The 27,333-nt window shown below is 25.7% G+C and overlaps 8 protein-coding genes across 15 annotated transcripts in view; 3 read left to right on the forward strand and 5 right to left on the reverse strand.

Moving 5' to 3' along the window:
* The window catches only part of LOC127285451 (serine-rich adhesin for platelets), a 43,775-nt gene extending 43,549 nt beyond the window's left edge, over positions 1–226 (reverse strand). The window contains exon 1 of one of the 2 annotated variants that reach the window (XM_051311474.1): positions 108–226. The gene's annotated coding sequence lies outside the window, so the exon portion shown is untranslated. The remainder of the gene's footprint in view (positions 1–107) is intronic. The other variant, XM_051311472.1, reaches the window with a different exon arrangement.
* The window catches only part of LOC127285460 (tubulin alpha-1 chain-like), a 47,184-nt gene extending 45,462 nt beyond the window's left edge, over positions 1–1,722 (forward strand). Inside the window, exons 4-5 of the mRNA XM_051311487.1 lie at positions 129–958; positions 1,081–1,722. Of these exons, the coding sequence (XP_051167444.1) occupies positions 129–958; positions 1,081–1,377 (1,127 nt within the window). The 3' untranslated portion in view covers positions 1,378–1,722. The remainder of the gene's footprint in view (positions 1–128; positions 959–1,080) is intronic.
* On the reverse strand, positions 1,710–4,700 carry LOC127285468 (uncharacterized). 2 transcript variants are annotated; one of them, XM_051311500.1, is made up of 7 exons: positions 4,560–4,700; positions 3,286–3,361; positions 3,122–3,177; positions 2,903–3,003; positions 2,698–2,827; positions 2,345–2,479; positions 1,710–2,246 (listed from the first exon to the last, which is right to left on the reverse strand). In XM_051311500.1, exons 2-7 carry the CDS (start codon positions 3,338–3,340, stop codon positions 1,839–1,841), a joined length of 885 nt encoding a protein of 294 aa, XP_051167457.1. In that variant the 5' UTR covers positions 3,341–3,361; positions 4,560–4,700; the 3' UTR covers positions 1,710–1,838. The 2 variants fall into 2 exon arrangements, with proteins under 2 accessions (XP_051167457.1, XP_051167456.1); XM_051311499.1 differs by lacking the exon at positions 4,560–4,700 and adding an exon at positions 3,454–3,544.
* On the forward strand, positions 3,978–6,076 carry LOC127285462 (tubulin alpha-8 chain-like). Its single transcript, XM_051311488.1, has 5 exons — positions 3,978–4,168; positions 4,272–4,491; positions 4,578–4,787; positions 5,006–5,582; positions 5,658–6,076. The coding sequence occupies exons 1-5, from the start codon at positions 4,166–4,168 to the stop codon at positions 5,956–5,958; spliced, it is 1,311 nt and encodes a 436-aa protein (XP_051167445.1). The 5' UTR covers positions 3,978–4,165; the 3' UTR covers positions 5,959–6,076.
* A 77-nt stretch (positions 6,077–6,153) lies between these two features.
* Positions 6,154–10,942, reverse strand: LOC127285454 (NHL repeat-containing protein 2). Its single transcript, XM_051311479.1, has 9 exons — positions 10,498–10,942; positions 8,650–8,816; positions 8,414–8,573; positions 7,902–8,317; positions 7,589–7,818; positions 7,282–7,507; positions 6,986–7,180; positions 6,746–6,859; positions 6,154–6,680 (listed from the first exon to the last, which is right to left on the reverse strand). Exons 1-9 carry the CDS (start codon positions 10,703–10,705, stop codon positions 6,282–6,284), a joined length of 2,115 nt encoding a protein of 704 aa, XP_051167436.1. The 5' UTR covers positions 10,706–10,942; the 3' UTR covers positions 6,154–6,281.
* A 249-nt stretch (positions 10,943–11,191) lies between these two features.
* On the forward strand, positions 11,192–26,922 carry LOC127285470 (adenylate kinase isoenzyme 1). 4 transcript variants are annotated; one of them, XM_051311503.1, is made up of 7 exons: positions 11,192–11,488; positions 11,645–11,881; positions 23,343–23,459; positions 25,834–26,127; positions 26,253–26,378; positions 26,493–26,684; positions 26,839–26,922. In XM_051311503.1, exons 4-7 carry the CDS (start codon positions 25,942–25,944, stop codon positions 26,911–26,913), a joined length of 579 nt encoding a protein of 192 aa, XP_051167460.1. In that variant the 5' UTR covers positions 11,192–11,488; positions 11,645–11,881; positions 23,343–23,459; positions 25,834–25,941; the 3' UTR covers positions 26,914–26,922. The 4 variants fall into 4 exon arrangements, with proteins under 4 accessions (XP_051167460.1, XP_051167459.1, XP_051167458.1 ...); XM_051311502.1 differs by having other exon boundaries at positions 11,192–11,474; XM_051311501.1 differs by lacking the exons at positions 11,192–11,488; positions 11,645–11,881; positions 23,343–23,459 and adding an exon at positions 24,233–24,397.
* LOC127285452 (insulin-degrading enzyme) lies at positions 12,171–20,553 on the reverse strand. Of its 3 annotated transcripts, none has more exons than XM_051311476.1 (16): positions 20,285–20,553; positions 19,836–19,948; positions 19,534–19,733; positions 18,938–19,438; positions 18,650–18,852; positions 18,333–18,581; positions 17,879–18,271; positions 17,654–17,763; positions 17,440–17,584; positions 17,260–17,370; positions 17,030–17,150; positions 16,723–16,941; positions 16,342–16,634; positions 16,043–16,252; positions 13,787–15,947; positions 12,171–12,219 (listed from the first exon to the last, which is right to left on the reverse strand). In XM_051311476.1, exons 2-15 carry the CDS (start codon positions 19,889–19,891, stop codon positions 15,717–15,719), a joined length of 3,042 nt encoding a protein of 1,013 aa, XP_051167433.1. In that variant the 5' UTR covers positions 19,892–19,948; positions 20,285–20,553; the 3' UTR covers positions 12,171–12,219; positions 13,787–15,716. The 3 variants fall into 3 exon arrangements, with proteins under 3 accessions (XP_051167433.1, XP_051167434.1, XP_051167432.1); XM_051311477.1 differs by lacking the exon at positions 20,285–20,553 and adding an exon at positions 20,091–20,252; XM_051311475.1 differs by lacking the exon at positions 19,836–19,948.
* On the reverse strand, positions 20,688–23,810 carry LOC127285457 (T-complex protein 1 subunit eta). Its single transcript, XM_051311483.1, has 6 exons — positions 23,692–23,810; positions 22,726–22,986; positions 22,146–22,475; positions 21,613–22,085; positions 21,268–21,537; positions 20,688–21,180 (listed from the first exon to the last, which is right to left on the reverse strand). The coding sequence occupies exons 1-6, from the start codon at positions 23,692–23,694 to the stop codon at positions 20,898–20,900; spliced, it is 1,620 nt and encodes a 539-aa protein (XP_051167440.1). The 5' UTR covers positions 23,695–23,810; the 3' UTR covers positions 20,688–20,897.
* Positions 26,923–27,333: the final 411 nt, after the last annotated feature.

The raw sequence follows: 27,333 nt of genomic DNA on the forward strand, positions 1-27,333 counted from the left end.
AAAAATAATTAATTAAATTGTTCTTTTAGATTGAATCAATTTTTTTCTTAATCAAAATTTAGTAACTAAATGTATTAATTTAAAAAAAAAAAAAAAAAGATGCTTACCAAGTAACTAATTTTCTTCAGACGAAGTGAGAACAGGAACCTATCGACAATTATTCCATCCGGAGCAATTGATCACAGGAAAGGAAGATGCGGCGAATAATTATGCCCGAGGTCATTACACAGTTGGCAAGGAGATCGTTGATTTGGTTTTGGATCGTATTAGAAAATTAGCTGATCAATGTACTGGACTTCAAGGTTTTTTAATATTCCATGCATTTGGCGGTGGCACTGGCTCAGGATTTACGAGCCTTCTCATGGAACGTCTCTCGGTTGATTATGGGAAAAAATCAAAATTAGAATTTGCCATTTATCCATCGCCACAAATTTGTACGGCAATTGTTGAACCATATAATTCACTATTGACAACGCACACAACTCTAGAACATTCAGACGCGGCATTTATGGTTGACAATGAGGCAATTTATGATATTTGTCGACGTAATTTAGATATTGAAAGGCCAACTTACACAAATCTTAATCGGCTAATTGGTCAAATTGTCTCATCAATAACGGCCTCATTACGTTTTGATGGTGCATTAAATGTTGATCTCACAGAATTTCAAACAAATCTCGTTCCATATCCACGAATTCATTTTCCATTGGCAACTTATGCACCGGTAATATCGGCGGAGAAGGCTTATCATGAACAATTAACCGTTGCCGAATTGACAAATGCATGCTTTGAACCGGCAAATCAAATGGTGAAATGTGATCCACGTCGTGGTAAATATATGGCGTGTTGTATGCTCTATCGTGGCGATGTTGTACCCAAGGATGTGAATGCATCAATTGCCACAATAAAAACAAAACGTACAATTCAATTTGTCGATTGGTGTCCCACTGGATTCAAGGTAATTTTATTTATTCAAAAGTGTATCTGAAAATTGAAAAATTTATTAGATTATAATTTTTTTTATCAATAGAAAAATTTGGAATATAATTATTCTCAAAAATACTTTTCCTTTTTCTCCAGGTTGGAATAAATTATCAGCCACCAACTGTTGTACCAGGTGGCGATTTGGCAAAAGTGCAACGTGCCATTTGCATGTTGGCAAATACAACGGCTATTGCTGACGCCTGGAGTCGATTAAATCACAAATTTGACGTAATGTATTCAAAAAGAGCTTTTGTCCATTGGTACGTTGGTGAAGGAATGGAAGAAGGTGAATTTTCCGAGGCACGCGAAGATTTAGCAGCATTGGAGAAAGATTACGAAGAAGTTGGTCTTGATTCGGTGGAAGGCGAAGGTGAAGGCGGAGAAGAATATTAGAATTCAAATAAATTTTCTCTGAGTTTAAAAAGAACGCTTATCTTTAAAAGCATTTTTTATATTTTGAAAGGATTTTTATACAGTTTTTCTCTTTTTTTTCTTATATTTTGCTGAGGAATTAAAAAAAAAACTGTTTTTACGCCTTTGAAAACGTTTTCTTCTTTATTTTTCGAATTCTGATTTGCTTCATATAAACAGGAAATTCCTGAAATTATCCTCGCGAATTTCATGTCTATTGAATTTAGTCATTTAGAAATCGATGTATAAGAACGATTGGGAATTTTTATTCAATGTACGAACGAAACTGTAACTTAGCAGAAAATAAAACTGTCTTTCATTAAAACAGCTTTTATTGTATATATTAAATAGGAAAATAATATTTTTAATTAACTACACATTTTTTTGAAGCTTGAAAAAATTTTTAAACCATTAAAAATATTAACTAAAATTAAAATAATTTCTTAATATTCATTATCTAATTTAATGTTAAATGTGTTATTATTGAAATTCATTAAATTAATCATTTTTGCCTTCTGAATTTCAAACAAACGTTGCAAAAGTGACGATTTCCATTGTAAAATTTCAGGTAATATAATTGTATTTTCGTTTACTGAAAATTGATACTTTGTATTTTGTAATTCTGGAATATTTTTTAAAATCCAATTGTAAATAGAACTTATCTTCAAAAATGGTTGATTTTCACATTCAGAATCTATAAGAAAACCAATTAGAGTTCCATTGAGTATCACAGGTTCACATTCGAATTCATTATCATCTTTTAATTCTTCTGATTCCAAACAGTCATTTAAATCGGATTCGTAACTTGTTTCATCCCATATTACTTTTATTGATAATTTTTCAAAGTATTCCTACAATTTATATTAAAAGTAAAAAAAAAATAAAAGAAATAGAAAGTAAATTAATAAAAAATAAAATTAAATTACAAAGCATTTGTAGAAAAACTCACAATTTCTGATAGTTCTCCTACAAATTTAAAATCAGAATTCAAGTAATAGGCTACTTCATTCTCTTGCCATTCATAATTTGGTCCAGCTAACGGTATTGGTTTTCGCAAGTCCCCAAAGTTAATAGAACTCTGTAGCTAAAAATTTTAAAATGAAAATATTTTATTTTAATTAATTAAATTACCTAATTGAATATTAATAATTTATTTTAATAATTAACTTAGTTAATTGTAATATTTAATTTATTTTATTACATAATTAATTTTATTTTAATTCATTTATTTTCAATAAACAAATATAACTTTAATTTAAGTTTAAGCAATATTTATAGAATTAGGAAATTTGAAAATTTTACCTCAATTAAACTAAAGGGTGGATATAAATTAGCGTTTTTTCGTTGTAAAACTCTAGTTGACTCTACTCCGTATTCATATCCTCTTGTGGTAAATAAATCTGTATAAACTCGAACAGTGATGTCAATATTCCTAAATTAAATTAAATTCCTAAATTAAATTAAAATTTTCCAGACGTTAACTGAAGAATAATTTAGAGTTTCTTACTTAAATGGTGAAATATTTATTGAACTAAGAATCCATTTTTCTGTTAAAATAATTGCCCATTTGTGAATCTCCAAATATTGTCGATATACGCTCACTATAGCCTGAAAAAAATAACAAAAACAAATTCTTCGTTATCTACAATTATAAAGAAAAGGATTTAATAAAAAAAATAAGATTTTAATTAAAAAATATTTCAAACAAATAGAAAATTTAATTTACCATAAAAGGTAGAGACTTTATCACTCTCGTGGTTTCTTCATCCACATCTCGTTTGTCTTAAAATTCAATTAAATATTTAATTTTAATTTTAAAAAATCAGAGAAATTAATTAAAAATAAAAGAATTAGTATAGAATTTGAAAAAAAAGTAATAAATAAACTAACTTGGAAGGGCAACAGCTCCAACGATCAAAATAAAAAAAGTGTACCAAAGTTTCATTATCACATACTAAAGGGAATACTAAAACAAAAAAAAACATTGCTAATTAATAATAAATTAAAATAAATGAATTAAAAAATTAACTTGCAATTTTAATTAAAATATTTACTCACAGAAAAATGAAAATTTTAGTTAACAATCGGCTCAATAATGAAAAAATTTTGACAAAGATGGTTTATATAATCAGTGATTTTTATAATCTCTCTGATTTATTCTCATTGGGATTAAATGTATTTATATAATAATCTCTAAATATTTCAACATGTATTTGGTTCTATATTCTTTTATTATAAAAGTTGCTATAAAATAATAATAATTAATACTTATCAAAAAAAAAATGATAGTAATTAAACAAATATAATTTAGTTTATAATTAAATAAATCTCTCAGTACTAGCAAAGTTTTAATAAAATTTTTTTATTCTTTTATTAAATTTGACTAACAATTTTAAATTGAAAATTATTTTTTTATATCCATTTTAACAGCACTAGGATTATATTTATTTTTACTCATTTAATTGATATTTTATCAATAAGAATTGTAAACAATAGTTATAATTTGTTTCACGTAGAAAAAAAAGAGAAAAGAAAAAAAAAGAATAAATGAAAAAAACAAGAATTCATAACCTTTGTTTTTTTTCAACAAGGACTTATAAATTTTTGTATACTCTTTTATAAACATTTATATATATTTATAAATAATCAACAAAAAAAAATTTTTTATGGAAAAACTTAAAATTATAATGAATTAAAAAATTGTTTAAGAATTTTATTATTTTTGGAGTAATTTATTATTTTTATTTAATTTATTTTGGAATAACTCAAAATGGTAAGAGTCAAAAAATAATTCAAGAATTTAAAAAATAAAAAAAGTATTTAGAAGATTAAAGTTGAAAATTTTAATTAAAAAAAAATTATTTTTTTTTAATTAGCGTGAGTGTGTGTCAATTCACATTGGACAAGCTGGAATTCAATTAGGAAATTCATGTTGGGAACTTTATCTTCTTGAACATGGAATAAATTCCGACGGATCAGTATCAAAAAATGACAAAATTCCCACAGAATTGGAAAATGACACATTTTTTCAACGATTAAAAAATGACAAAATGGTACCACGTTCAGTTTTTATAGATCTTGAACCCACGGTAATAGGTAATAATTATAAATAAAAAAAAATGATATTGAATAAAAAATATAATAAAAATAAAATTTTGCAATACCTTTCTTTTTGATGCAAGATACCATTCGTTGTGGTATTTTTAAAAGCCTCTATCATCCAACGTCTATGATCAATGGAAGCGAAGATGCTGCGAATAATTTTGCCAGAGGATATTATTCAATTGGCAAGAGTATTGTGGAAAAATCCATAGAACGATTGAGAAAAATATCCGAACAATGTGACAGTTTACAAGGCTTTCTAATCACACATTCCATCGGTGGAGGAACTGGTATAGTTGAATATTAATTTTTCATCTGAAAATATAAAATGAAATTAAAATTAAAAAGAATTTTAAGAAACATGATTTTTATTAGAAAAGTATCTTCAATTGGAAACGTTTTTTTTTAAAGTATCCTAAATTAAGTGTCTTGAATTAGAAGATAAGATCTTATCTTTAAATTATAAATCTAATTTTAATTAATTGTTTAAAAAAATATATTGTATTAGGCTCAGGATTTACATCACTTCTAATGGAAAATTTATCGATGAATTTCGACAAAAGAAGTAAACTTCAAATAGCAATTTATCCTGCTCCACAAGTTTCCACTGCAATTGTCGAACCTTATAATTCAATTTTAAATACACACACGACAATGGATGTAGCTGATACAACTTTAATAGTTGACAATGAGGCGATTTATGATATATGTCATAAAAATTTAAACGTTGATCGTCCAACTTACACAAATCTTAATCGTCTGATAAGCCAAGTTGTATCATCAATAACGGCATCATTACGATTTAATGGCGTTCTAAATGTTGATCTCATTGAATTTAAAACAAATCTCGTACCATTTCCTCGTATTCGTTTTCCATTGATCGCTTATTCGCCAATAATACCGGAGAATTCGTCACATAATAATTTTAATATCGCCGAAATTACAACAGCCTGCTTTGAACCGTGTAATCAATTTGTTAAATGCGATCCACGTCAAGGGAAATATATGGCATGTTGTATGCTCTATCGAGGCGATGTTGTTCCAAAAGATATTAATGATGCAATTGTCGCTATGAAGAGAAAAAAGTAATTTTTAATTATTGTTTTTCTTTTTTAACAAAAATTAATGATTTATTTAAATTATAAAAAAACATTTACCAGATTTATCCAATTCGTTGATTGGTGTCCCACGGGTTTTAAAATTGGAATAAACAATCAATCTCCAATTGTAACGTCAGCATCGGACTCATCAAAAACACCTCGTGCATGTTGTATGTTATCTAATACAACAGCAATAGAAACCGCGTGGAGGCAAATTAATGTAAAATTCGATCTTCTTTATTCAAAAAGAGCTTTTCTTCATTGGTACGAGGGTGAAGGTATGGAGGAAGCTGAATTTTCCGAAGCCAGAGAAGATCTTGCAATACTTGAAAAAGACTATCAAGAAATTGAAAAAAGCTGAAAAATCTTAATATTTTTTTTTTATCAAATTTTATTCAATTTGTAACGTTTTGTATACAGTCCCTTTTTGTAAACTTTATGTGCATCATTTTTTTAAAGTATATTTTCATTTTTAATTACTTTTGTACCTCAATTTATTTTATAAAATAATTATCAATAAAACATTTGTTTTTTTTATTTATATAAATAGTAAAAAAAAAAACAAATACATCGATAAAGATGTAAACATGGATAAAAGATTACTAATTATTTAAATTGATATGAAAATTAATGAATTCTACTTTTGTGAAATTTAAATGATTTCCCCTAATAAAAATGTCTTTACTATAAATGTAAAATATCAACAATTTTCTTATCGCAATTATTTGAAGATTGATTTTCATCTCGATGCACATGATATAGTATCATAATTTTCATTGGTATGCATTCAGTTGTTTTACAAGCGACAATATTGAGGAAAATGGAAATTTCTTGTTTTTCCTTTCCCTGGGAATATTGCACGTGAATGGGATTTTCGAGAGTACCATTTAAATTTAATGCACTCCAAGATGATGGAATTTGTGATAAAGACCATCGTTGAGGAGCTTCGGTGTTTAATTTTAAATCTGATTCGAAAACAAATTTAAATGAAATATTCAATTGACCATCATTCGAACCAATTGTTGTTTCAAATTCAAATTTTTTATCTACTTTACATTTTTCTTCTGGCATAACAATGGAGAGCTGTAAACAAATTAAAAATTAAATTTCTTAAACAAACAAACAAAATTTTATTTTAAACAACTTACCACATCGATTTTTTCAGTTTCGATATCAATTGATTTAATGCAATGATTATTAGTGTCGGCAATGTAAAGAATTTTCTTTGCATTATTTAATGCTAATCCACTGGGTTCATTGAACTAAAAAATATCAACATTTATTTGATTTTTTATATGACCTAACAGTCTTTTTTAAAAATTGAATATTACGCCTTTTTTAAATGAAAATTAATTTTAAAAAAATGTAAAATACGTATTTTAAAAAACCTTATGATTGATTGTTGGTTTTTCTGCACCATACAAAGTTGTACAATTTCCATCTGGATCTACTTTCTTAATTTTATGATTATAGGTATCGGCAATATAAATCATTTCCCGGGAAGAATCCCAAACAACTCCAAGTGGATGCTGCAATTTTGCTGAATATTGTTTTCCATCAATATCACCAAAACAATGCAAATTCTATGAAAATAATATAAAAATCGATTCGTAATATTAATTAATTTTTCGTTTAAAGATAATTTTTCATTTTCTAAACTAATAAAAAATTTTTTTTTACTTACCGATGGATTTTTATCGGCTCCACAGACAGCAGAGACTTTTCCATCATCAAGATGAACTCTTCTAATTGCACTGCTTTCACTGTCAGCGAAGAAAACAGACCTGAGTTCCTGTGAAATTGCAAGACCCGAAGGTTGTGCCAAATTCGCTGTATGGGGATAGGAATTATTTCGATTTTCTTCTCTTCCACTTCCTACAATTGCCACACAAGTTCCGGCCTTGTAATTCCTAAAATTACAAATAAAATATATATCATTTTTATTAATTTACATATTTTTTAAGTTAAAGTATAAAATTTAGAAAACATACTTTTTCTTCCACCAAATTGTATCCTCTAAGAAAAGAGCCCAAATTTGATGAATACCAGCAATAGCGATCATCAGTACAGGAACGCTGCGCTCAGCTTGATTATGTTGATAAATTGCCACATCCCAAGGTGAAGAAAGAAGTTGATCTTTTCCACTTTTTCCTCCTGAATAATCGTGTCCTTGAATTCCATTTCCAGCTATAGTGATAACATTTTTCCCCACTAAATCTATCTGTAATTTAAATTAATTAAAATTAACGAGGAATAAAAAAAAATTCTTTAAAAAATATATTTGTGAAAATTAATATATTTTACCTTTCGTATGGCATGATTTTCATTATCAGCGACGAAAATACAATTTTCAAGAGTACAAACACCCTGCGGTGCATTGAATCTTGCTTTTTCAAAACTACCATCCTCAAAACCTGGAGCACAACCACCAATTACAATTTCCACTTTTCCCATTTCATTCATAATTAAAATTCGATTATTTCCCGTATCGGAAATAACTAGTTTTTCACCATTTTGACTTTCAAATATATTTATTTTCCCAGGGAAGAGTAAATTTCCTCTGGAGGCCGGTAATAAATGTTGGACGGAATTTAAAGGCAACGTATGATTTGAAATTTGATTTAAAGAATTAAAATAATCAAGAGCAACTCGCACATAAAGAAATAATAATTCCCTGTGTCCTTCTCCGACTAAAACGAATAATGGCTGCAATTTTGGTCCTGTAAAAAAATTATTTATTCTAGAAATACTAAAAATCGAACAAAATATAAAATTTTTTATCTTAATTAATATTTTTTTTAAATGGATAAATTTACCTAAAATAACAAGACTTGGCCAGCAAGATATTCCAATATCGCGCCACATAGACAATTTACTATCATTTACAACTGGATGCGCTATGTTATATCGTTGCACGGCTGATAAAATTTTCTCCGAATCCCTCTCGTTAGCAAATTTTGCGCTATGAACTCCAATCTGTAATTTTTTTTTTAAATAATTAAATTTTCAAATAAGAAGAAAAAATATTATTAAACAAAAAAAAAATACTAACAACTGCAAGTCCATCTTCGATAGAATACTTTTTTTCAAGGGCATCCAAATCCGGTAGAATGTGCATACAATTGATACAACAATATGTGAAAAAATCCAGAATCGTAATCTTGCCAGTGAGATGTTTGACTACCGATATTTCTTCCGAGACATTGCACCATTCCAGGCCTATTAAAAAAAAAAATACAAATTAAAACAAAAATCAATCTTAATTTTTGAAAAAATATTTAAAAATTATTTTAAAAGAATTGCATTAAAATTAATTTTAAATACCTGTATTATTTCTAGCATATAATATCAATTGTACTAGTATAATTTTTGCTCTCCCTTTTTGAAAAATTATTTTCTTATACTTCATAGTATTACAACTAAATCTTAAATTCTTAAAATAAATATATATATTTCGTATTTAAAACATCTGTTTTTATTTAAATTTTATTTAGTATAACAGTCTTTTGTTATTAGAGTTACAGTTCTTATATTTAAGATAACACGCAGTTATAATAAAAATATTTTATAAAACCAAAAAAAAGGTATAAACTAAATGACTAAAACGAAAAAAAAAAACTTATAAAGAAAATGAATAGAATATATAATGAAAAAATATTTTAAAGACAAATGAAAAAGGTAAGAAAATAATTAAAGGAGAAAAATTATATTTTTCTCTTTATAATAAACATTTTCGGTATAAAATAACAATATAGAGAGATAAGTTTATGAGTTAATGAAAAATGTAACACAATTTAAATTAAAGTCAACTTTATGAGAATGTAGATTCATTCGTCTGCAGTTGGTAAATTATATTCTTTGTGTAAACTTGCAATTGTAACTTCTCGCATTGTTGCTAAAGCACCCAAAACAACCTGAGCTGCATCTTTAATATTATTATACTCATGGAGATAATTCATTGTTGTTTGTTTCGATGGAACAGAATCTAATTCGGTTCTTAATTTCGAAAGCTCCTCATCTAATTCTTCTTCAAGTAACAAAAGTTTTAAATATGCATCCTTCTCTTTTTCATTCAAAAGATTTTCCTCTTCATCTTTTGAAGATAAATTAAATGTAATACCCTCTTTTTTAGCAACATTATTTATTTCTTTTAAATTAATGTCACTTTTTATTTCCTTTAAATCACTTTTTACTTCTTCAACATTAACATTTCTTTTTTCTTTTTCAATTTCTTCTTCTTGCCTTGATTTTGAAGATAAATTTTCAAAAGAATTGTCATTCTTCTTATTATTTGTTTTTAAACTTGATTTAAAAGTTTCATCTTTAATTATATGTTCCTCTGTGAGAGAATTATTCAAAGAATCTCCTGATAAACGTAATTTAAGTGAAGGTTCAATTTCGAAACTTGTTTGTTTTTCATTATCCAAAATTGAAGTCATTGTCAAAAGCTGAGAGAAGAATTATGCCTACGATTCAATGAAAATAAAAAATATCACCATGATTATTTTTTTGACAAAAACTTAACAATAAAATCGCAATTGTTTACTTTTTTGCAAAAAAGAAAACAAACAAAATGCGAATGTAAACAAAACAACAATGCTTGCAATTTTTAATAATAAAATAAATATATACATAACAATAATAGTACAAAAATTTATTATTTTATCAAAATTTATTAATTTACCTGTAACTCTGAGACTTTGTAGATTTTTAAAACAAATAAAATATAAAAAATCTATGCGTCTTTTATCGCGCATAAATAAAATCAACAAATCAGGCTAAGTTTCTAACCTATAAAAAAGGCGTGTGCTGCTGCGTCATTGACGTGCCAAATAATGAAAATATATAAATAACTTTTCTCAAAGGGAGGCAAGTTAAGATATGAATTTAGAAAGTTTACCTTTTTGAAAGTCACAAATACGAATACCAGTGTCAGCAAACTCCTTGATATGTTTTAAAACAATAGTTTCCTTTTCTTTTTGATCAACAGATCTAATAGTGTGACGAAGATTCATGCAAATTTCTGTCAACTCTTCTATTGAATCTTGAACACTCATTTTCTTTTCTTCTCTAGAACCACATAACACATGAAAATAAGCACAATTCATAAAGAAAACACTAAATTAACACTACATAAACTTATGTAAACGTTTCTTTTTCCCACCCATTGACACACTCATGAATTATCCATGGATTTCCCAAATGTTCTCAAATTACTGGAAGCATGATATTTTAACGTTACATCTTCTTCAAGTATTGCCCATATAAAGTATCACCAGTGTGAGAAAATTGTTATTTTCATTTTAGAAAAATTATTTTTAACTATTTTGACAATTTATTGTTGTATTTTTTATTAGGTTATTTTCTTAAAATTTAATTTTCAAAAATCATATATTTTTCACTTTTTCTTTAGTTTTCTGGAATTAAATTTAAATACAATAATATTAAGACAAAAAATAATAGTTTTAATATTAATTACATATTAAATAAAAATTATAGTTGTACTTTTAAACATTCTTTTTTTTAAATAAACAATTTATAAAATGTTTGAATATTACCGCCAAACTGGATGACCTCTAGTGGGTAAAAAGTGAAGTAAGTTTCTAAAAATGCGGGGGAAAAAGTTATTGTGAAAATTAAAAAGTGTTTTTAATTCCATTATATATTTGTCTAAAGTCTGTTTATATTAACACAAATACAGTGCTGTAAATTAAAAATTCACCTTTTAAATAATGTTAATCATTTTATTGCTATTAAAATCTGTAAAAGTGTTAAAAGACCAAATGTCGTGCAAATGTCAAATGTTTGAGGTTATGTTTTTTGCCTAAAAAAAAAGTCGGCGGAAAATTTCAAAGATTTCAAATCAAGAAACAAAAGGTAATTGATCCCAGGTAAATATAAATATACAGTAAAAAAAACTGCATTGAATCAATAATAATAGTAATTTATTTATATAATCTTATATTTAAAACTTTGGAAACAAATTTAAGTACCTATATACATAAAAAAATACGAATATTTATCCTGATGAAATTATATTGTTTCAGACTTCGTTGCTACGTATACTTTTGCATTTTCCATTTGATCTTCGATCACAGAATAATCCACCAGCACAAGGACACATAATATAATAAACATTCCATATTTCTACTTGACTTCCGTCTGGATAACTTAATGTTGTATTGAGAATATTATCCGTTGGTTTACAAACTTCATCTTCTTTAATCATGGGACTGCATTGTGGAAAACTATATCTATTTGGTTCTACAACAATATAATTAGAGGTATGTAATTATAAATAATACTATAATAACAATATTTATTTAAATTAATTAATAAATTAGATATTAAATTAATCGTGAAAAATAAATACATGCTTTTGTATTTATTTAAAATATAAAATTAGTCGTAATATTTTATCTCTAATTTCTAAATGAAAATAAAAACACAATTAAATAGTAACTTACGCAATGTACAACAAGATCCTGGGGGGCATTCTTCACTACTTTGACACTGAATATATGGGGGCCTATTTGTGGTACTTAAGGAAACCATTGCTGTAATCGTGATGACAAGTGTGAAGATTATTTTGCTTGTCATGATTTCACTTCTCTCAAATTCTCTAATGAAAATAACATAAAAGAATCATCATCATCATTAATTTCATCTCATCTTCAATCTTTTTATTTATCGTGTTTCAAAAAGGTAAAAATCATGCCTTCATTGTTAGCCACACGGCAATATCATAAATCCCATACTGAGATATATCAATATTTCATTTTTGTTTTTTTTATTAAAAAAAAAAAAATCTCTGATGGCGTCATCACAAGCAAAATTTAAATTCTGTTACTTGACAAACGCGACATTTATGGCGAACAATGTCTTGCTATAATACAAAATTCGTCATTCTTCTCGCGTTTATATTTTCGTACAAGAATATATAAAAAAAAAAATTGAATTTATTTTTTAAAATTTACAAATTTGTAAATAATAATTTTTTCTTTACTATTAGTAACGAAGAAATAAATTTATAAAAGAAATTTTAAAATCGAAAAAATTATTAAATTATAATTATGTATATTTAGAAAAAAAAATAACGTTCAATATTAAAAATTAAAATTAGTAATAATTTTATATGTTAATTAAATTTTTTAATTTCTTTGAATTATTCAATATTAATTTTTATAAATAAAATAGTTAAAGACAAATTAATTATTAGTGCATTTAGCAACAAATAAAATGTTAATAACAGTTCGAAAGATTATCGTAAATATCTTTATAAATTGGATAAAATTTAATATTTTTAATAGTAGTACATTTTTTATCCATTTACTTCCAAAGTTCAAGTTAAAGACGATATAAATAAAATAATTATTAAATTTATTGAAATACTAAAATTTACAAACAGATGAATAATTTTGTAATTTTCTTTTTTAATTACTCCGTGTTTATAATTATCGCATAAACTTGATTTCTATAATATTTGTCCTTCACCTTGTGTGCAAGTAATGTTGAGTATAATGATCAAAGATTGAATATTTCTATATAAAATACAGTAAAGTCGTTACGAAAATTTTTTTTATCTCATATACAATAGTTTTTTTTAATACCTAATGAATTAAACAAATCTACAATGTACCTAGATAACAATCTGGAAAACTCATCTTCATAGAAATTAAATGAGCAAAAAAAAGGATATTATTAAAATTAAAAATATTCCTAAGTGGAAAATTAATTTACGAAATTTCATAAAAACCAATAGTTAATATTATTTAATTATTAATATCATAATTACCTAACTATAAAATAATTTAATCTGTTAAAAATTATTGTTTGAACAAAACAAAAATTTTTTTTAATTAAATAATTAATATTTTAATATTATTTAATTTTTAGTTTGTATTTATTAGTATTTTATACCTATTTATCATTATTATTATTATTATTATTATTATTATTATTATTATTATTATTATTATTATTATTATTATTATTATTATTATTATTATTACTATTATTATTACCATTATATTTATTTAGAAATAAATAAAAGTTACTTTTAAATTAAAATTTTTGTTTAGAAAAAAAAATTATTTGAAATACATTTGAAGAGTAATTGAAAATCTATAAATAAAATCAATAAACATTCTTTTTTTCAAATTGTATGTGAAAAATAAAAAATAACAAACCTGTGCGCGCGAGGTGAACTTAACAAAAACTCTGAAGTATATGATTGTCCAATCTTGGAGTTTCATGTTTTATATATAAGTACTTGACTCGTTTTAACTATATGATTAATTCTCCTTCCACACAGAGATCTATATAGGAATGTGATCATCCTGGATCATTTTTTTTTATTGCTCTCTTGTTTTTTTTCCTGCAATTAAATCTCGTTTTATTTTTATTTAAAGAACAAATTGTCAACTTTCCTGTAAAGAATGAAAATTGATAAATAATATTATCAAAATTAAATAATTAAAAAAATATTACAATTCTCCAAGAGACTTTTTTTTTGGTCCATAATTTTCTTCCTCTATTTTAGAAATTTCGATTTTTTCTGAAAATTAATTAATTATTTTTTGTGAATAATAATAATAATAATAATAATAATAATAATAATAATGAAAAATTTTCTTAAAGAGAATTTATCTAGTCACTAAAGAAATAGGATACAAAAGTTACTATTTTCGAAGAATTAAATCTTCAACATCACATTAATCTTCTCGAAAGGTACCAATTGTATTTTTTCCGGATGATTAATTTTTAATTTTGATAGATTCTGAGACATAAATTTCTATGTAATCAGATTCATAATCAATCAGTAAATAAATTGAAAAAATAAATTATTAGAATTTTTTTAAGAGTAGAAAAAAAAGATTATACAGAGTTGTATTTAAATAGACTTATATCTATGAAGATTGTAAAGTTTTTTATTTTTTATGCATATTTTGAGAATTTGCGTTTTCCAGTGAATTTCATCTAAACATTTTTAATTTAATATTATTTTAATAATAAATAAATTGCAAATTGTTATTTAAATAAAAATTTTTCTCATTTGATTCAAATATGAAAAATTTATTAAATCACACATAATGTAAAATTTAATTTCAAAAAACAAACATTGCGACCAATTTTATTTATTTCTTTTTTTTTACATTGTTTTCCCTGTTTTTTAAGAGATAACATTGTCGAAATTTATACCTGTCGTTTCTTTCATTGGTTTTTGCAAAAAAATATTTCCTTATGATTTTTCTTTATTCAGTCACAAAAAAGTGAGACATTTTTTTCCTGTTTTTAAAATGATAAAATGAAAAATATTAATTTTGTACATATTTTATTTAAAAAATTTTGTCTCCTTGAAATTTTTCTTCTCCATCCTTGTGTCACTTATTTTTCTTTTATAATATTTTGTGAGAAAAAATCTTTTTTAAAATAACTCGAATACTAATCTTTGACATAATATTTTCATTTATCTATGATTTATTCTATTCTCTTTTTTAAAAATTATTTTTTAAGAAAAAAGAAGAGATTTTTCATTTAAAACAAAAACAAGTAGCTATTTAAAAATTAACATTTCTTTAGGTAATCAATAAATACATTTTAAAAAAAAAAATTGCAAAAATTCATTTTCATTGTATACAATTTCAAATTAAATATAGCAATAATATATAAGTGCAAGAAAAATATTGCAAATTAATTCATTTCTCTAAAAAAATAATTTGATTAAGAAAAAAATAATTGTTTACAATTTAGTATTAAATTGAATTTAATTTTTTAATAAAAACTAGGGAATTACTAACATTTTGCTATTTAAAATAATTATGTTAATATTATGCATAAATTATGAAAAAATTTTTTATCCTGCAATTGAGAAATTAAAAAAAATAACATGTTTCTTTTCATCTCAACAAGATTTTTGTTTTACTTAAATAAAAATTTTAAAAAAATTGAACCGCAATATGTAATTTTTGTTCGTGTAAAAAAAATCGGGAAAATATAAACGATTTCGTGCAAATATAAATCTAAAAAGATATTGAAAAATCTCGTTAAAAATTGATTAATTTTTGTAAATGCTGCTAATTTAGTTTTTTTTTTAGAATACTTGCATTAAAAAAAACTTTATAATTTCGATCGTGTCCCTTTTCTTGGAATATTGTCAAATGGTTGCGCAAGTGGATATAGCGAATGATTTGCTTTGAAAGCAACAATATCAGTAATTCGAATTGGTTGTTGATCTTCATTTTTCTTTGTTGCTCCAGTTTCCTCTTGCAATCCACTGCCACCTTCTGCCATTGAAATAACATGAACCGATAATTTTTGTCTAAACTGTGAATTATCGTTTATGTAATCCTGAAATTAAAATTTTATTTTAAATGATTTTTCGTTCTTTATACTTTTGATTCAAAAATTGAATACTTTTTGTTTTTAATTATTTATTAAATTACCTCGTAAAATTTAAGTATCTGTTCCTTCGTTATTGTTCGCAAATATGCAACTTCGATATTTACTCGATCGAAATTGTACAACTGAGATGAAATTTCATGCCAGAAAATAGAGGACAATGTTGACATTATCTTTGGCTTTTCGAGTCGATTAACAGCGAGTGATTCTTTATGTTTGTTGAATTCTTCATCTGACATGTTTTTAATATGATCCTATTTTTAAAACAAAAATAAATTTATTATATAAACACAAATGAATTTTTTTTTTTTTTGAAAAAATATTTTTTTTTTTATCTTCAAACCTGCATCGATTTCATAAATATGTCCATTCGTTCTTCAACGTATTCAGGATGTTTATCGCTTTGTACAATCAATCTTAAACCTTGGGTGCCATTCGTTCTTCGCAATCCACTCCACACAATGTATCCCAATTGTTCATCAGTTCTCAAAACTGTGAAACAAGGTTCCGAAATTATTTGTGAAAATAATTCAAGAAGCATATTTGATTCAGTCGATTGTAATCCAGTTTGATAGTAAATTTCCGTGCATGATGGTTTGTGTAATTTATTTTCCGTTTCATACAAAAAATGTGAGCCTGTAAATTGAAATTTAATGGTAAAAATTGAAAATAGATGATACAATGGAAAAAAAAATTAACAAGTTTAAATAAATGGAAAATGTACCTCGCTCTAAACTAACTTCACGAAACAGAACTAATTGCATAGGCAACAATGGTATGATATTTCCATTATTAGAATCATTAGGGCTGGTTAATTTTGATTCTACAAAGGACGCAATTTTCAGTGCTTCATCTTTAGTAATATTTCCATGAATCAAACTTTCTACATGTATTTTCGAAAGTAGCTGTGGTATAAAATCGCGTACGCTTTCAACCGTTAATTCTGAAAAATCGAAACAAATTTAAATAATAATTTATAATATAAATATTTTCAAACTATTCTAATGAATATAAATTATATATAAACTTACGAGCACATGCGTCTAGTAAATCATGTGTAACCCAAACTTGTTCCAATAATAATACTGAGAGATAGTAAACTGCATGTTGATACGGTTGTTCAGCATCGAAATTTTTTAAACCTCTGATATACTAAAATCAATTAATTAAAATAATTTTTTTGTTCAATCAACATCCTATTTATTGTATTGAATAATTTTTCGTTTTTGTTAATATAAAGAAATTAAATGTAATTACTAACGTTTTCTTTCAAGATTTCAAATCTTTTTTCATCAATTTTGAAATTCATCATTTTATCCATTACTTTTTCCAATAAAACAAGTTGTTTATGATCGTATCCACCAATGGAGAGCTAAAATATAAAAAAAATGAGTTTTCAAAAAAAGAAACTTTTGCAAAATAATTTTTATTTATCACTTACGTTTATTCCATATTTACTATTATTGAGCTCGTATTTTAAACCAGCCAATTCGGCAGAATAGGTATATTCGTTTAATGCATCACGAAATAATTGCACAAACATATAGGTATTATTGCAACTTCCTGGATCGATATAAGCGAGTGGACTATAAATGAAAATTAATTAATCAAATTAAAATGAAATTCAATTTAAAAAATTAATAATAAAATATTACCTGACAAAGTCAAATGTTATATTTGCTTTTGGTAAACGATATTCATCATCTTGTTTAAACCATACTCTCATTAACGGAGTATCTTCAATTATTTTTGGATATTTATCTATCTGAAAATTTTAATCATATTTTATAATTAAATTATTTTACAAAATTAAAAATTAAATTTACTTTAAAAGTAGAACTAAAATTTATAATTTATAACAATGAAAAAATGCAACTTACGACAGAATTCTCAAGTTTTAAATCAAATTTTGTTGGAATAAATTCATTGTTAGCTGGCAATTTCAAATCGGAATTAAAACCAGCATTTTTCCATTCTTTAATAATATTTGCGGGTATTTTTTCTTTTTTATATTTTGTCTTATACCATGGCTCAACGTCCGTTGTAATATTCTCATAAGCTTGAGCTATTATGTGAACTCGAATATTTTCCGGTATTAAATAACCAAGAACCATTTCAATAAGATCCGGTTTCCATTCAAAAAATAATGATGTAGCTGTTAATATTTCTTCAATTGGATACTCTGGCAATGTTTTTGCTATAAAATGCACATAGCTACAAGGTGATGATTTCTCTTTAAAACGGAAATTCATTTGCGCGATGTCTCTATTTTCCTATGAATTTAATTATTTTATATATTATTTATAACAAAAAAAATAAATATATTATAATTACATTATATAATCGTTCCAAAGGTCCCTCTTTTTTAATCATATTAATATATTGGAATACTAATTTAATAATATCATCAATATGATTGAGTCCTTCTTCCGTGAGATCGACGCAGACGTTAAAAAAACAGAAACCTCGAGCACCTGCTTTTCCACCAGATACCAATGAATTACACCAGCCTTTGGCTTTCAAAAACGAAAGCAATGATCCTTCTCCTTCGTGTCCCAATAAATGTGACAAATAACTCGCAGGCTAGAAAAATAGAAACTAATTTACATTTCCGGCAAATTAGATTATTATAAATATATAGATAAACTTACAGAAGATCGATAATATTCCTGTAAATCCGGAATATAGAAAGTTATACCCAAATTTCTTACATCCTTGATTGGTACAACGTACCATTTACATTGAAATTGTTCTTCACTAAATGGATGTTCCGTCCATTTGGGAGCATCAATGTTTTTATTTTCTATATTAGAGAACAATTTTACAACCATTTTTTCCAAATCGTCCAAACTCTCTGAAATTATCATTAACATTTTTTTTTTTTTTTAAATTATAGAAAACTTTTTTTTTTTAATAAAAAATGAAATTCATAAATGAACCTTTTCCAAGAACGCTGAGTGCCATAATATTTGAGGAATACCATTTATTGTGAAAATTAAGTAATTCCTGACGAACGTCAATATTTTTTTGTTTTGGCATAATATCAAGAGTCTCTAAACTACCAGAACCAAATTGTGAATAAGGATGATTTAAATTTGCCGATGATTTATCAAGTTGATTTAAACGCCATGTATCATTTGCCAAATTTTTCTCATGCTCCGAATTAACTGCTTTCATTTCACGTTCAGTATTTGATTCTGTAAATAGAGGTTCGAGAAAAAATTGTGCAAAACGATCCAACGCATCCTCAAGATTATCAGTATTAATATCAAAATAATAGCACGTATTATCGGGATATGTCAAGGCATTTGAGTGACCACCGTTTTGCGAAAGATAAGTGTGATATTCATTTTGTTCGGGATATTTTTTCGTTCCTAGGAATAACATATGTTCGCAAAAATGAGCTAATCCTTGTATCTCTTTAGGATCACTTAGATGACCTTAAAAAAAAGGAAATTTTGTATCATTTAGTTTATATTTTTTCTTCTTTTTTTTTTAAAAAAAATTTTTTCCATACATGCAAAAAATTACTCACCAACTTGAACATCAAGTGCTGCAGCACTTTTATCCGTTGTTGGATCGCTAATTAACAAAACTTTCATTTCATTCGATAATATAAGGCCTCTATATTCCTTTTTATCATTAGGTGATTTTTCAATTTTATCACTCCGAAATTTGACATTTTCTTGACATGAGTCTTTTGATGTAAAGGATTTCTTCTCCGAGGACATTTGTCTGAAAAAATTTTTTTTATTAACAAAATAATGTAATAATTGCAATTAAGTATGGTTTATAATATTGAGAATCATTAATTTTTAATTTGACAAAAATTCTTACTTGCAAGGAGATGAATCCGTCAGTGAAGTGTCAATATTTTCACTAAACGATGTCATTTTTTTGTTTAAATTCAATCAATATAAATTGCAAAATGTTGTCAAATAAGAAGAATCCTATAGGCAATGAAAAAAAAAATTATTATTGTTTTAAAATATATGTATTTATAAAAATGAACAATATTTTTTTTTATCAAATAACCAAGATGGTGAGGTTATAAAAGTGCTGTCATGTAAACAAATTAATTTATGTACTTACATTAATTTCATATATATATAATTCCTCCAATTTCACAAAATTAAGAAATTGAATAAGTAATAATTTTTGTCAAAGTATTATTTATATTCAAAGTAGAGAAGCTGAATTTAATACACACACAGACCACAGCTGTTTTTTTTTTATAAATTGTCAACTAACCTCAAAAATAATCATATATTATTTTAACGACTTACCTCATCAATTTCAATGATTGATTAGGAAAGGAGAAGGTGGATCGACACTTTATTATTCTAATCAAAAACATTTGTATGATATCACCGGAATTTTTTACAAATATGCGTTAATTTTGAAATACGGAAGAGTTCCTCTTTATCTAAACATGCCGCACGTGAAGTTAGCCAATTTTTTTTCTCCCCAACCATTTTGAACCTGTTTGAAGATTTTGAAACGTAATTTTTTTTTTTTTTTGTTGAAAATTTTAGGTGAATGACACATTAAAACGTCTAAATTTAATCCTTCTTAAGAAAAAATTAAACCAAACGTGAAAATATATTTCTATTCGATTAGTTTAATTGAAAATTCTACTATAGAGAATTTTGGAATTATTGAAATATAAATACAATGAAAAAATGAGTCTTCGGTAAAAAAAGGCATTTTGTATTTTACTTAACGGTACATATTTGAAAAAAATGTCAGTGTTGTAAACAAAAAAAAAATAATAATAATAATAATAATTTTACTCGATGATTCACAAAAACAAAATCAAATTTTTGTGAATAGCAATTTTTTTTAGAGAAGTTAATTTAAATTTCGAATCGTATATCGATTTTTTTTTCCTAAGCTTAATTACATAGGTCTGCCCATTCCACGACCTCCACCCTGTTGTTGTTGTTGACTCGAAGGATTTTTAATTGTCTCGTCAACTGACAGAATAAGACAAGCGGCTTCACATGCAGCGGTCAATGCATTGATTTTTACAATCGCTGGTTCCCAAACGCAAGCGTCCATATTGTCAGCAATGTCCTCATTGACAATATCTACTCCGTACCAACATTTTCCCTGATGATGCTTTTGTCGGAGTTTATTGAGAATATTTGTCGCGTCAAAGCCAGCGTTATCACAAAGTTGTCTAGAATATTTATTTATAAAATTATTGTCTAAATCATATTCAATTTTCTTTAAAAAAAAAAAAGGGGGAAAATATCGAATTTCATACCTTGGTATAATTTCAAGGGCACGGGCAATAGCTCCAATAATGAGTTGTTCCTTTCCTGCAATTACACGCGAATAATCTCGAAGAGTTTTTGAAAGTTCCATTTCAATTGCGCCACCGCCAGCGACAACGGCATCATTTTTTATCATACGTCTGACAATCATAATAGCATCGTGTAATGATCTTTCGGTTTCCTCCAAAAATTGTTCGGCGCCACCTCTCAATACAAAAGTACAAGTTTTTGCATTAGGACATCCTGCGAAAAAATTGAATCTGAAAAAAGAAACAATTATTTTTCGTAATTTTCTTTTTTTTCCTCTCTTCGAATTAGTTAATTATTATTCAAACCTTTCTCCACCGATTTGCTTCTCCTCAAAGGATTCACACTTTCCAAGAGCATTTTCACTGATATCGTGAACAGTTGTCATCACTGCTCCACCGCAGGCTTTCATTGTTCTCTTGAGATCTTCATCGGCAACTCTTCCTGCACAGAACATATTTCGATCGGCGAAATATTGAGTGGCCACATCGCCAATTGGCAATTTTGATAAGACAACATTGGCTCCACTTTTATGAATTTTCTCCAATTTTTGATAGAGAATTTGCCATTCGGCGTCGACAATTTTTTGATATTCCGTAACATTATCAACACGAACTTCAGCATTATCGCGTTCCGCCTTCAATTCCAATTCAATGTTTAGCAAGGCAATTTTACAGGGAGAATATTTTTTCGGTTGCATCTCAAATCCAGCGTAGGAGAATGTTTTCTTAAACGCCACACCGGCAACGAGGAGCGATTCTTCTAAGGCTCCGCCGGAAACCTGATTTTTAAATTTGTTTTTAAAAATACTAATTAATTAATTTAAAAAGAAAAATATTACCTTCTTGATTCCAATCATATTGAGTGGTAATAAATCATCAAGCAAAAGAACAGCATCAACTACCATTCGACTGAAAAATTCTTTCTGTTGGTGAATTAATTTTGAATTCATAGCTGTTGCGGCGCATTCCTCGAGAAGAGATCTTTGTTTTGGAACATCAGAATTCTCAATTTTGATGCTTAGTGATTTTATTTTTTCAATTGCCATATCAATTGCTTGACGAAAGGCCTTAATTATAATTCTTGGATGGACACCCTCTTCGATAAATGGTTTCACTTGTTTCAAAAATTCAGCCGCAAGAAGTACGACACTAGTCGTGCCATCGCCGATCTAAATCAAAAATTTTTTTTTAATAAATTAGCGAAATAAATTTTATTAATTTAAAAAACAAAATTCTAGTATAAATAAATGTACGAACATTTGTGAAACAATTTCTAATCTTAACAGAAATTGTTAGTCTAAAGTTCATATTCTTTTACTCTACGTTTATTTTTATTCATCAAAATACTCATCTTTTCTCTAAAGATTATTATCTGATTGGTAGAGATAATTAATATTGAAATTAATAAATAAAACTTGCCTCCGCATCTTGTGATTTGGCAATATCGACTAAAGTTTTTGCTGCAGGATGAATGATATCCAATAGCTTTAAAATGGTAGCCCCGTCATTGGAAATTGTACTTTTTCCATTTTGATCAACAATAAGTTTGTCCATACCACGAGGACCTAGAGTTGTGTGAACAGCATCCGCCACCAATTGACATGCATTTATATTTGAAATAAGTTGCGGTTTGCCTTGCGACGAATCCGTACCTTCTTTCAATAAAATGATTTGTGGTTGCTGAAAAAAAGAAATATTTTGCAATTAGTCACACAATTAAAATAAATTCATTATTAATTATTCAATTACTTTCATATATCTTCCCATTTTTATTTTCGTTAAATATCTTTCTTTTTGAACAATCTCTTTACAATTATTTTTTATTGGTTAAAAACACATTTTTTGTTTAACGTTATAATTTCAGATAAAAAAAAAACAAGTGAAAATCTACTCTTTTTTAACAGTTGAAAATTTTCAAAATTAATATATAAAACAGGGACAAATCAAAATTTTTAATTTACTGTATTTTTAAATCAATTGTGTGACATAAAAAATAGTATTTTTTTTAATAATCGATTTTTAATTAATGCTTTCAGGATAATTTTCAAAATAATTCATCACTAGGAAGAAAGCGTGTTATACAAGTTTATGTCCTTATAAGGTTAGGCTAAGGAAACGTCGAAGATACATCGGAGATATTAAAAACAGATCAGGTGCGTAAATAAAATAATATTTAAAAAATGTTTCTTTCATTCTGATTATAATAAGAATAATGCAAATGATTAATTAACCAATTAACACTAATAATATTTATTAAAAACGAAAATATAGGTGTGTAACCGCGTGTTGTCAGCATTCATTTGTCAATTTTCAAAAAAAAACAACAGAATTTTTCACTATACTTGATAAACAATTGAAATATCTTTTTTCAAGATTAAAACTCACCATTTTTATGATTTTTTAAACAAAATAACACTTGATAAGTTAATTAAAAAACTTTTTATTCGGTTATTGTTCACACACAAAATTGCCGACTACAATTTTTGGTTATTTGACACAGGGGATTTAGTTTTTCTAGTAATGTTTTTTCCGCTCCATTTGACAGTTGGTATTCTTGCGCGGGAAAATTTGATTCAAAAATTTAAACTGTAAAAAGATTTAATACCGAATCAATTAAATAATTATTAAATGCATGAATTTTCCAATTAAAATGAATATTTTTATATACAAATATTCAGTGGATATAAACGTAGAAAAAAGGTTTTTTTTTTTTTTTTTGCAACAGAAATAGGGAGTTATTTTTAAAAAAGTAATGCAATGTTTTGTAACGGAAAATTTATTTTTAATGCTCCGGTAACATTGAAATGCGTGTTTTATTTTTGTGTATCGAGCAAAACGGAAAATCGTTTAGTTTAAATTTTATTCTTGATTATACAATTACAATTTCTGTGTGCTCACGTGTTTTTATTTTTTTCTCACAAAATTGGCGCCATAATTATAAACGCGCATGATCAGGCGCAAACACAATTGTAATAATAATAATGTTATACAACTTATACATGTGCAACTACTTGTTCTCTTACTTTTATGTAAGATCTTTTGGGAAACCAATTCATTGACAACAGTGAGCGACAAGAATAGAAAAGCAAAGGTAAAGTGAATTGACTAAATATAAAACAAGGAAATATTTGAAAAAACAATTTTCTCTTAAAAAGTAAAACACTTTTCTCATAAAAAGTTTAATTCATCAATATAAGCAAATTTTGATTGTTTATACTATAACAATTTACAAAATATTTGTTTTTCTTGAATGACAACTAACTGAATTAGAGTAAATTTGAATAAAATCAAAATTGAAAATTAAAGTTATTAATTTATTTCATAAAAATAAGTAAGTACAATAAACAAAATATTTAAAAAGATTCATGTATTATTTAATTTTTTTTTTACTTATAATAAAGTTTAAGTGAAAATTAAAAAGATTTAAGTTTGACTATTATAAAAATATAGATAATTATTGCTATTAATTAAAAATAATTTCTATAATGAATAAAAATAATTGGATATTTCTTTAAATTGAAATTAATTTTTTTTTAAATTTGTTAATCAAATGCAAAAGAATAGAATCGTGATTTTTTTTTTTTTTTTAGGAAAAATCTGCTCTAGATTTGGTTTCCGCAATTTAACATGAATTTAACCCTGAACTATAATACGCGATTGCGCAGTTTTATCAATCGTTTAATTTTCTGCCGCGGACTTGTATCCAAATGGTGAATCGATTCATTCGAAATTTTATTGCAGAGAAACGGTCGCGTTTCATTCATTTTAAATAAATATTTTTTTAATTATTAAATTTTAACTAAATTATAACAGTTTGTGAATTATTGCTGCATTCCTGAAAGTGAATTTGCATTCTGTACATGTGTGATTTAACTTTGTTTAACTGTGTATAAACGGAAATAATTTTGATTTTTAAAAACAATTTTTTGGTGAGTTTTAAATAATTTTAAAAATTTATAGCAGGTACAAAAAAAATTATACTTTATTTTTAATTCAATTTTCAAATTGACTTCTTTTTTTTATTTATATTTTTTATTTTTAAATTTCAATTTGTTTTAATTTATAGTTAATTAGGTTTTGTTTATTTAAAAAAGAAAATTTAATTCTCTATTGTATATTTTTGAAATTAAAAAAAAAAAAACATCTTATTGTTTCTATAGTTAATGAATAATAGAGCCTAGATAAAAAGTTACGTGAGCTGAAAATAAAATATAACTGAGGCAGCTATATATTCTAAATATTAAGCTATTAAAAGACGAGTAGAATATTTGATGACGACTGATCTATGACAAGGACGTGAGAAAATATTACGTTATACAGAGAACATTGTTAAAAATTTACAGAAATAATAATGATTCCCTTTTTTTGTAAATTTAATTTCACTTTTCTCTTATTTTGTATTTATTCAATTATTTATTAACAAAAATAAAATTCATTATAGTTTAATTTGTTTATTTAATTTCAATTTCTTTAGTAAATTTTTTTTATAAATTTTATAAAAACTTAATTTATTTCTTTTGTTTTCAGAATAATTGCATCGATAAAAGGGAATTTGTAACAGATTGCAAATTAAAAACTTGGTGGGAACCAATTACGTTTTCAAATAAAGATACCAAAAGTAAATCAATAATTAATATGAAAACCTTGTGGGTGATCGGTGGTCCAGGCTGTGGAAAGGGAACTCAATGTGATAAAATAATTGAAAAATATGGATTTATTCATCTCAGCAGTGGTGATCTTTTGCGAGAAGAAGTTGCCAGTGGAAGTTCAAGAGGTGCACAATTACAGGATCTCATGTCGAAAGGTCTCTTCGTTCCCACTGTAAGTTCTAAAAAAAAAAAAAAAATACTAAATTAATAATAATATTTTAAAAACAGTTTCATTAAATTTAATTTTAAACAAATTTTCTGAAATAATTATTTGTTAATTATTTATTATAATTATAGGAAATTGTTCTACAATTAATAAAGGATCGAATGTCCAAAGAACAAGAAGAAAATCCTTCAGTAAAAGGTTTTCTAATTGATGGTTATCCTCGTGAAAAAGATCAAGGAATTCAATTTGAAAAAGACGTATGTTTATAATTTAAAAAAAAAAATAATAATAATATTAAAATATAGTAAAAATTAGGAATTATAATTAAAGTAATTGAAATTTGTTATCATTCATTTGTTTATGTCACTTAGGTGTGTCCAGTTGACCTAATTTTTTTCTTCGACGTTGCTAATGAAACTCTTCAGAAACGATTAATGGGACGTGCAGCAGCTGCCGCTACACAGAGAGCCGACGATAATGCAGAAACTATAAAAAAGAGGATTGAAATTTTTAATGAAAAAAATGGAGAAATCGTCAATCATTTTAAACCCAAAGTTGTTCAAGTAAGTTTCTCCATATTTCTTCTATTTTTTGCAAAAATTATAAAAAAAATTTACCATAAAACCAAATGTAAATATAAATACAACATTCTAATAATAATGAATTATTTTAATCATATATTATTATTTGTTAAAATTACTATTTTAACATTTTTAGATAAATGCTGAAGGATCGGTTGATGAAATTTTTGCACAAGTAACAAACGCTCTAGACCAACTTTTAGGAGCTTAATTTTTTTTTTATAAAATAAATTTTACGTTTTTATGATTGAACAAAAAAAAAAAAGAAACAGTTGCCGGAAAACTGTTTTTTTATTTTATTTTCAAATTACATGAATTTTATGAATATTTTAAATATGCTATACAGTATTTTAACTGAAATATTTTCAGTATTAATAATAGTCACAATATTGTTTCGCACAAGGCCTATAAGTATTTTTTTTTTAATTAATACAATATTTTTTCTTGCTCAAATAATTTCTAGCTATTGTATTATATATAGTCAATTGCAATTTTTTGTTAAAGAGATTTTACCAAAAAAAAAAGAAATTGCACTTGAATCAAAATATTCAATCAAAAAAAAAAAAAAAAAAAAAAGAAATTAATTTAAATAACAGAAAATATATTTTTGATGAAAAAAGAAGCCTAGAAG

This window comes from Leptopilina boulardi, unplaced genomic scaffold (genome assembly GCF_019393585.1).
Source record: "Leptopilina boulardi isolate dan_hultmark-lab unplaced genomic scaffold, ZJU_Lbou_2.1 LbouV2_333, whole genome shotgun sequence".
Taxonomy (NCBI): Eukaryota; Metazoa; Arthropoda; class Insecta; order Hymenoptera; family Figitidae; genus Leptopilina; species Leptopilina boulardi.

Excerpts from the sequence above, each read along its gene's own strand:
- LOC127285468 (XM_051311500.1), bottom strand. The coding sequence starts at position 3,340 with ATGAAACTTTGGTACACTTTTTTTATTTTGATCGTTGGAGCTGTTGCC. Across the intron at positions 3,004-3,121 it reads TAAAGTCTCTACCTTTTATG|GCTATAGTGAGCGTATATCG; the intron begins GTAAATTAAATT and ends TATTTTTTTCAG. Across the intron at positions 2,247-2,344 it reads TAGGAGAACTATCAGAAATT|GAATACTTTGAAAAATTATC; the intron begins GTGAGTTTTTCT and ends TATAAATTGTAG.
- LOC127285462 (XM_051311488.1), top strand. Across the intron at positions 4,492-4,577 it reads TCTTGAACCCACGGTAATAG|ATACCATTCGTTGTGGTATT; the intron begins GTAATAATTATA and ends TTTTGATGCAAG. Across the intron at positions 4,788-5,005 it reads TTCCATCGGTGGAGGAACTG|GCTCAGGATTTACATCACTT; the intron begins GTATAGTTGAAT and ends ATATTGTATTAG.
- LOC127285454 (XM_051311479.1), bottom strand. The coding sequence starts at position 10,705 with ATGAATTGTGCTTATTTTCATGTGTTATGTGGTTCTAGAGAAGAAAAG. Across the intron at positions 8,817-10,497 it reads TATTTGTGACTTTCAAAAAG|GCCTGGAATGGTGCAATGTC; the intron begins GTAAACTTTCTA and ends TTTTTTTAATAG. Across the intron at positions 6,860-6,985 it reads AACCAACAATCAATCATAAG|TTCAATGAACCCAGTGGATT; the intron begins GTTTTTTAAAAT and ends GATATTTTTTAG.
- LOC127285452 (XM_051311475.1), bottom strand. The coding sequence starts at position 20,355 with ATGTTTTTGATTAGAATAATAAAGTGTCGATCCACCTTCTCCTTTCCT. Across the intron at positions 18,853-18,937 it reads ACTCAGCGTTCTTGGAAAAG|AGAGTTTGGACGATTTGGAA; the intron begins GTTCATTTATGA and ends TGATAATTTCAG. Across the intron at positions 17,585-17,653 it reads ATAACATTTGACTTTGTCAG|TCCACTCGCTTATATCGATC; the intron begins GTAATATTTTAT and ends TTTCATTTATAG.
- LOC127285457 (XM_051311483.1), bottom strand. Across the intron at positions 22,476-22,725 it reads CCAAATCACAAGATGCGGAG|ATCGGCGATGGCACGACTAG; the intron begins GCAAGTTTTATT and ends TTTTTGATTTAG. Across the intron at positions 22,086-22,145 it reads ATATGATTGGAATCAAGAAG|GTTTCCGGCGGAGCCTTAGA; the intron begins GTAATATTTTTC and ends TTTAAAAATCAG.
- LOC127285470 (XM_051311501.1), top strand. The coding sequence starts at position 24,254 with ATGATCAGGCGCAAACACAATTGTAATAATAATAATGTTATACAACTT. Across the intron at positions 26,128-26,252 it reads AAGGTCTCTTCGTTCCCACT|GAAATTGTTCTACAATTAAT; the intron begins GTAAGTTCTAAA and ends TTATAATTATAG. Across the intron at positions 26,685-26,838 it reads TTAAACCCAAAGTTGTTCAA|ATAAATGCTGAAGGATCGGT; the intron begins GTAAGTTTCTCC and ends TAACATTTTTAG.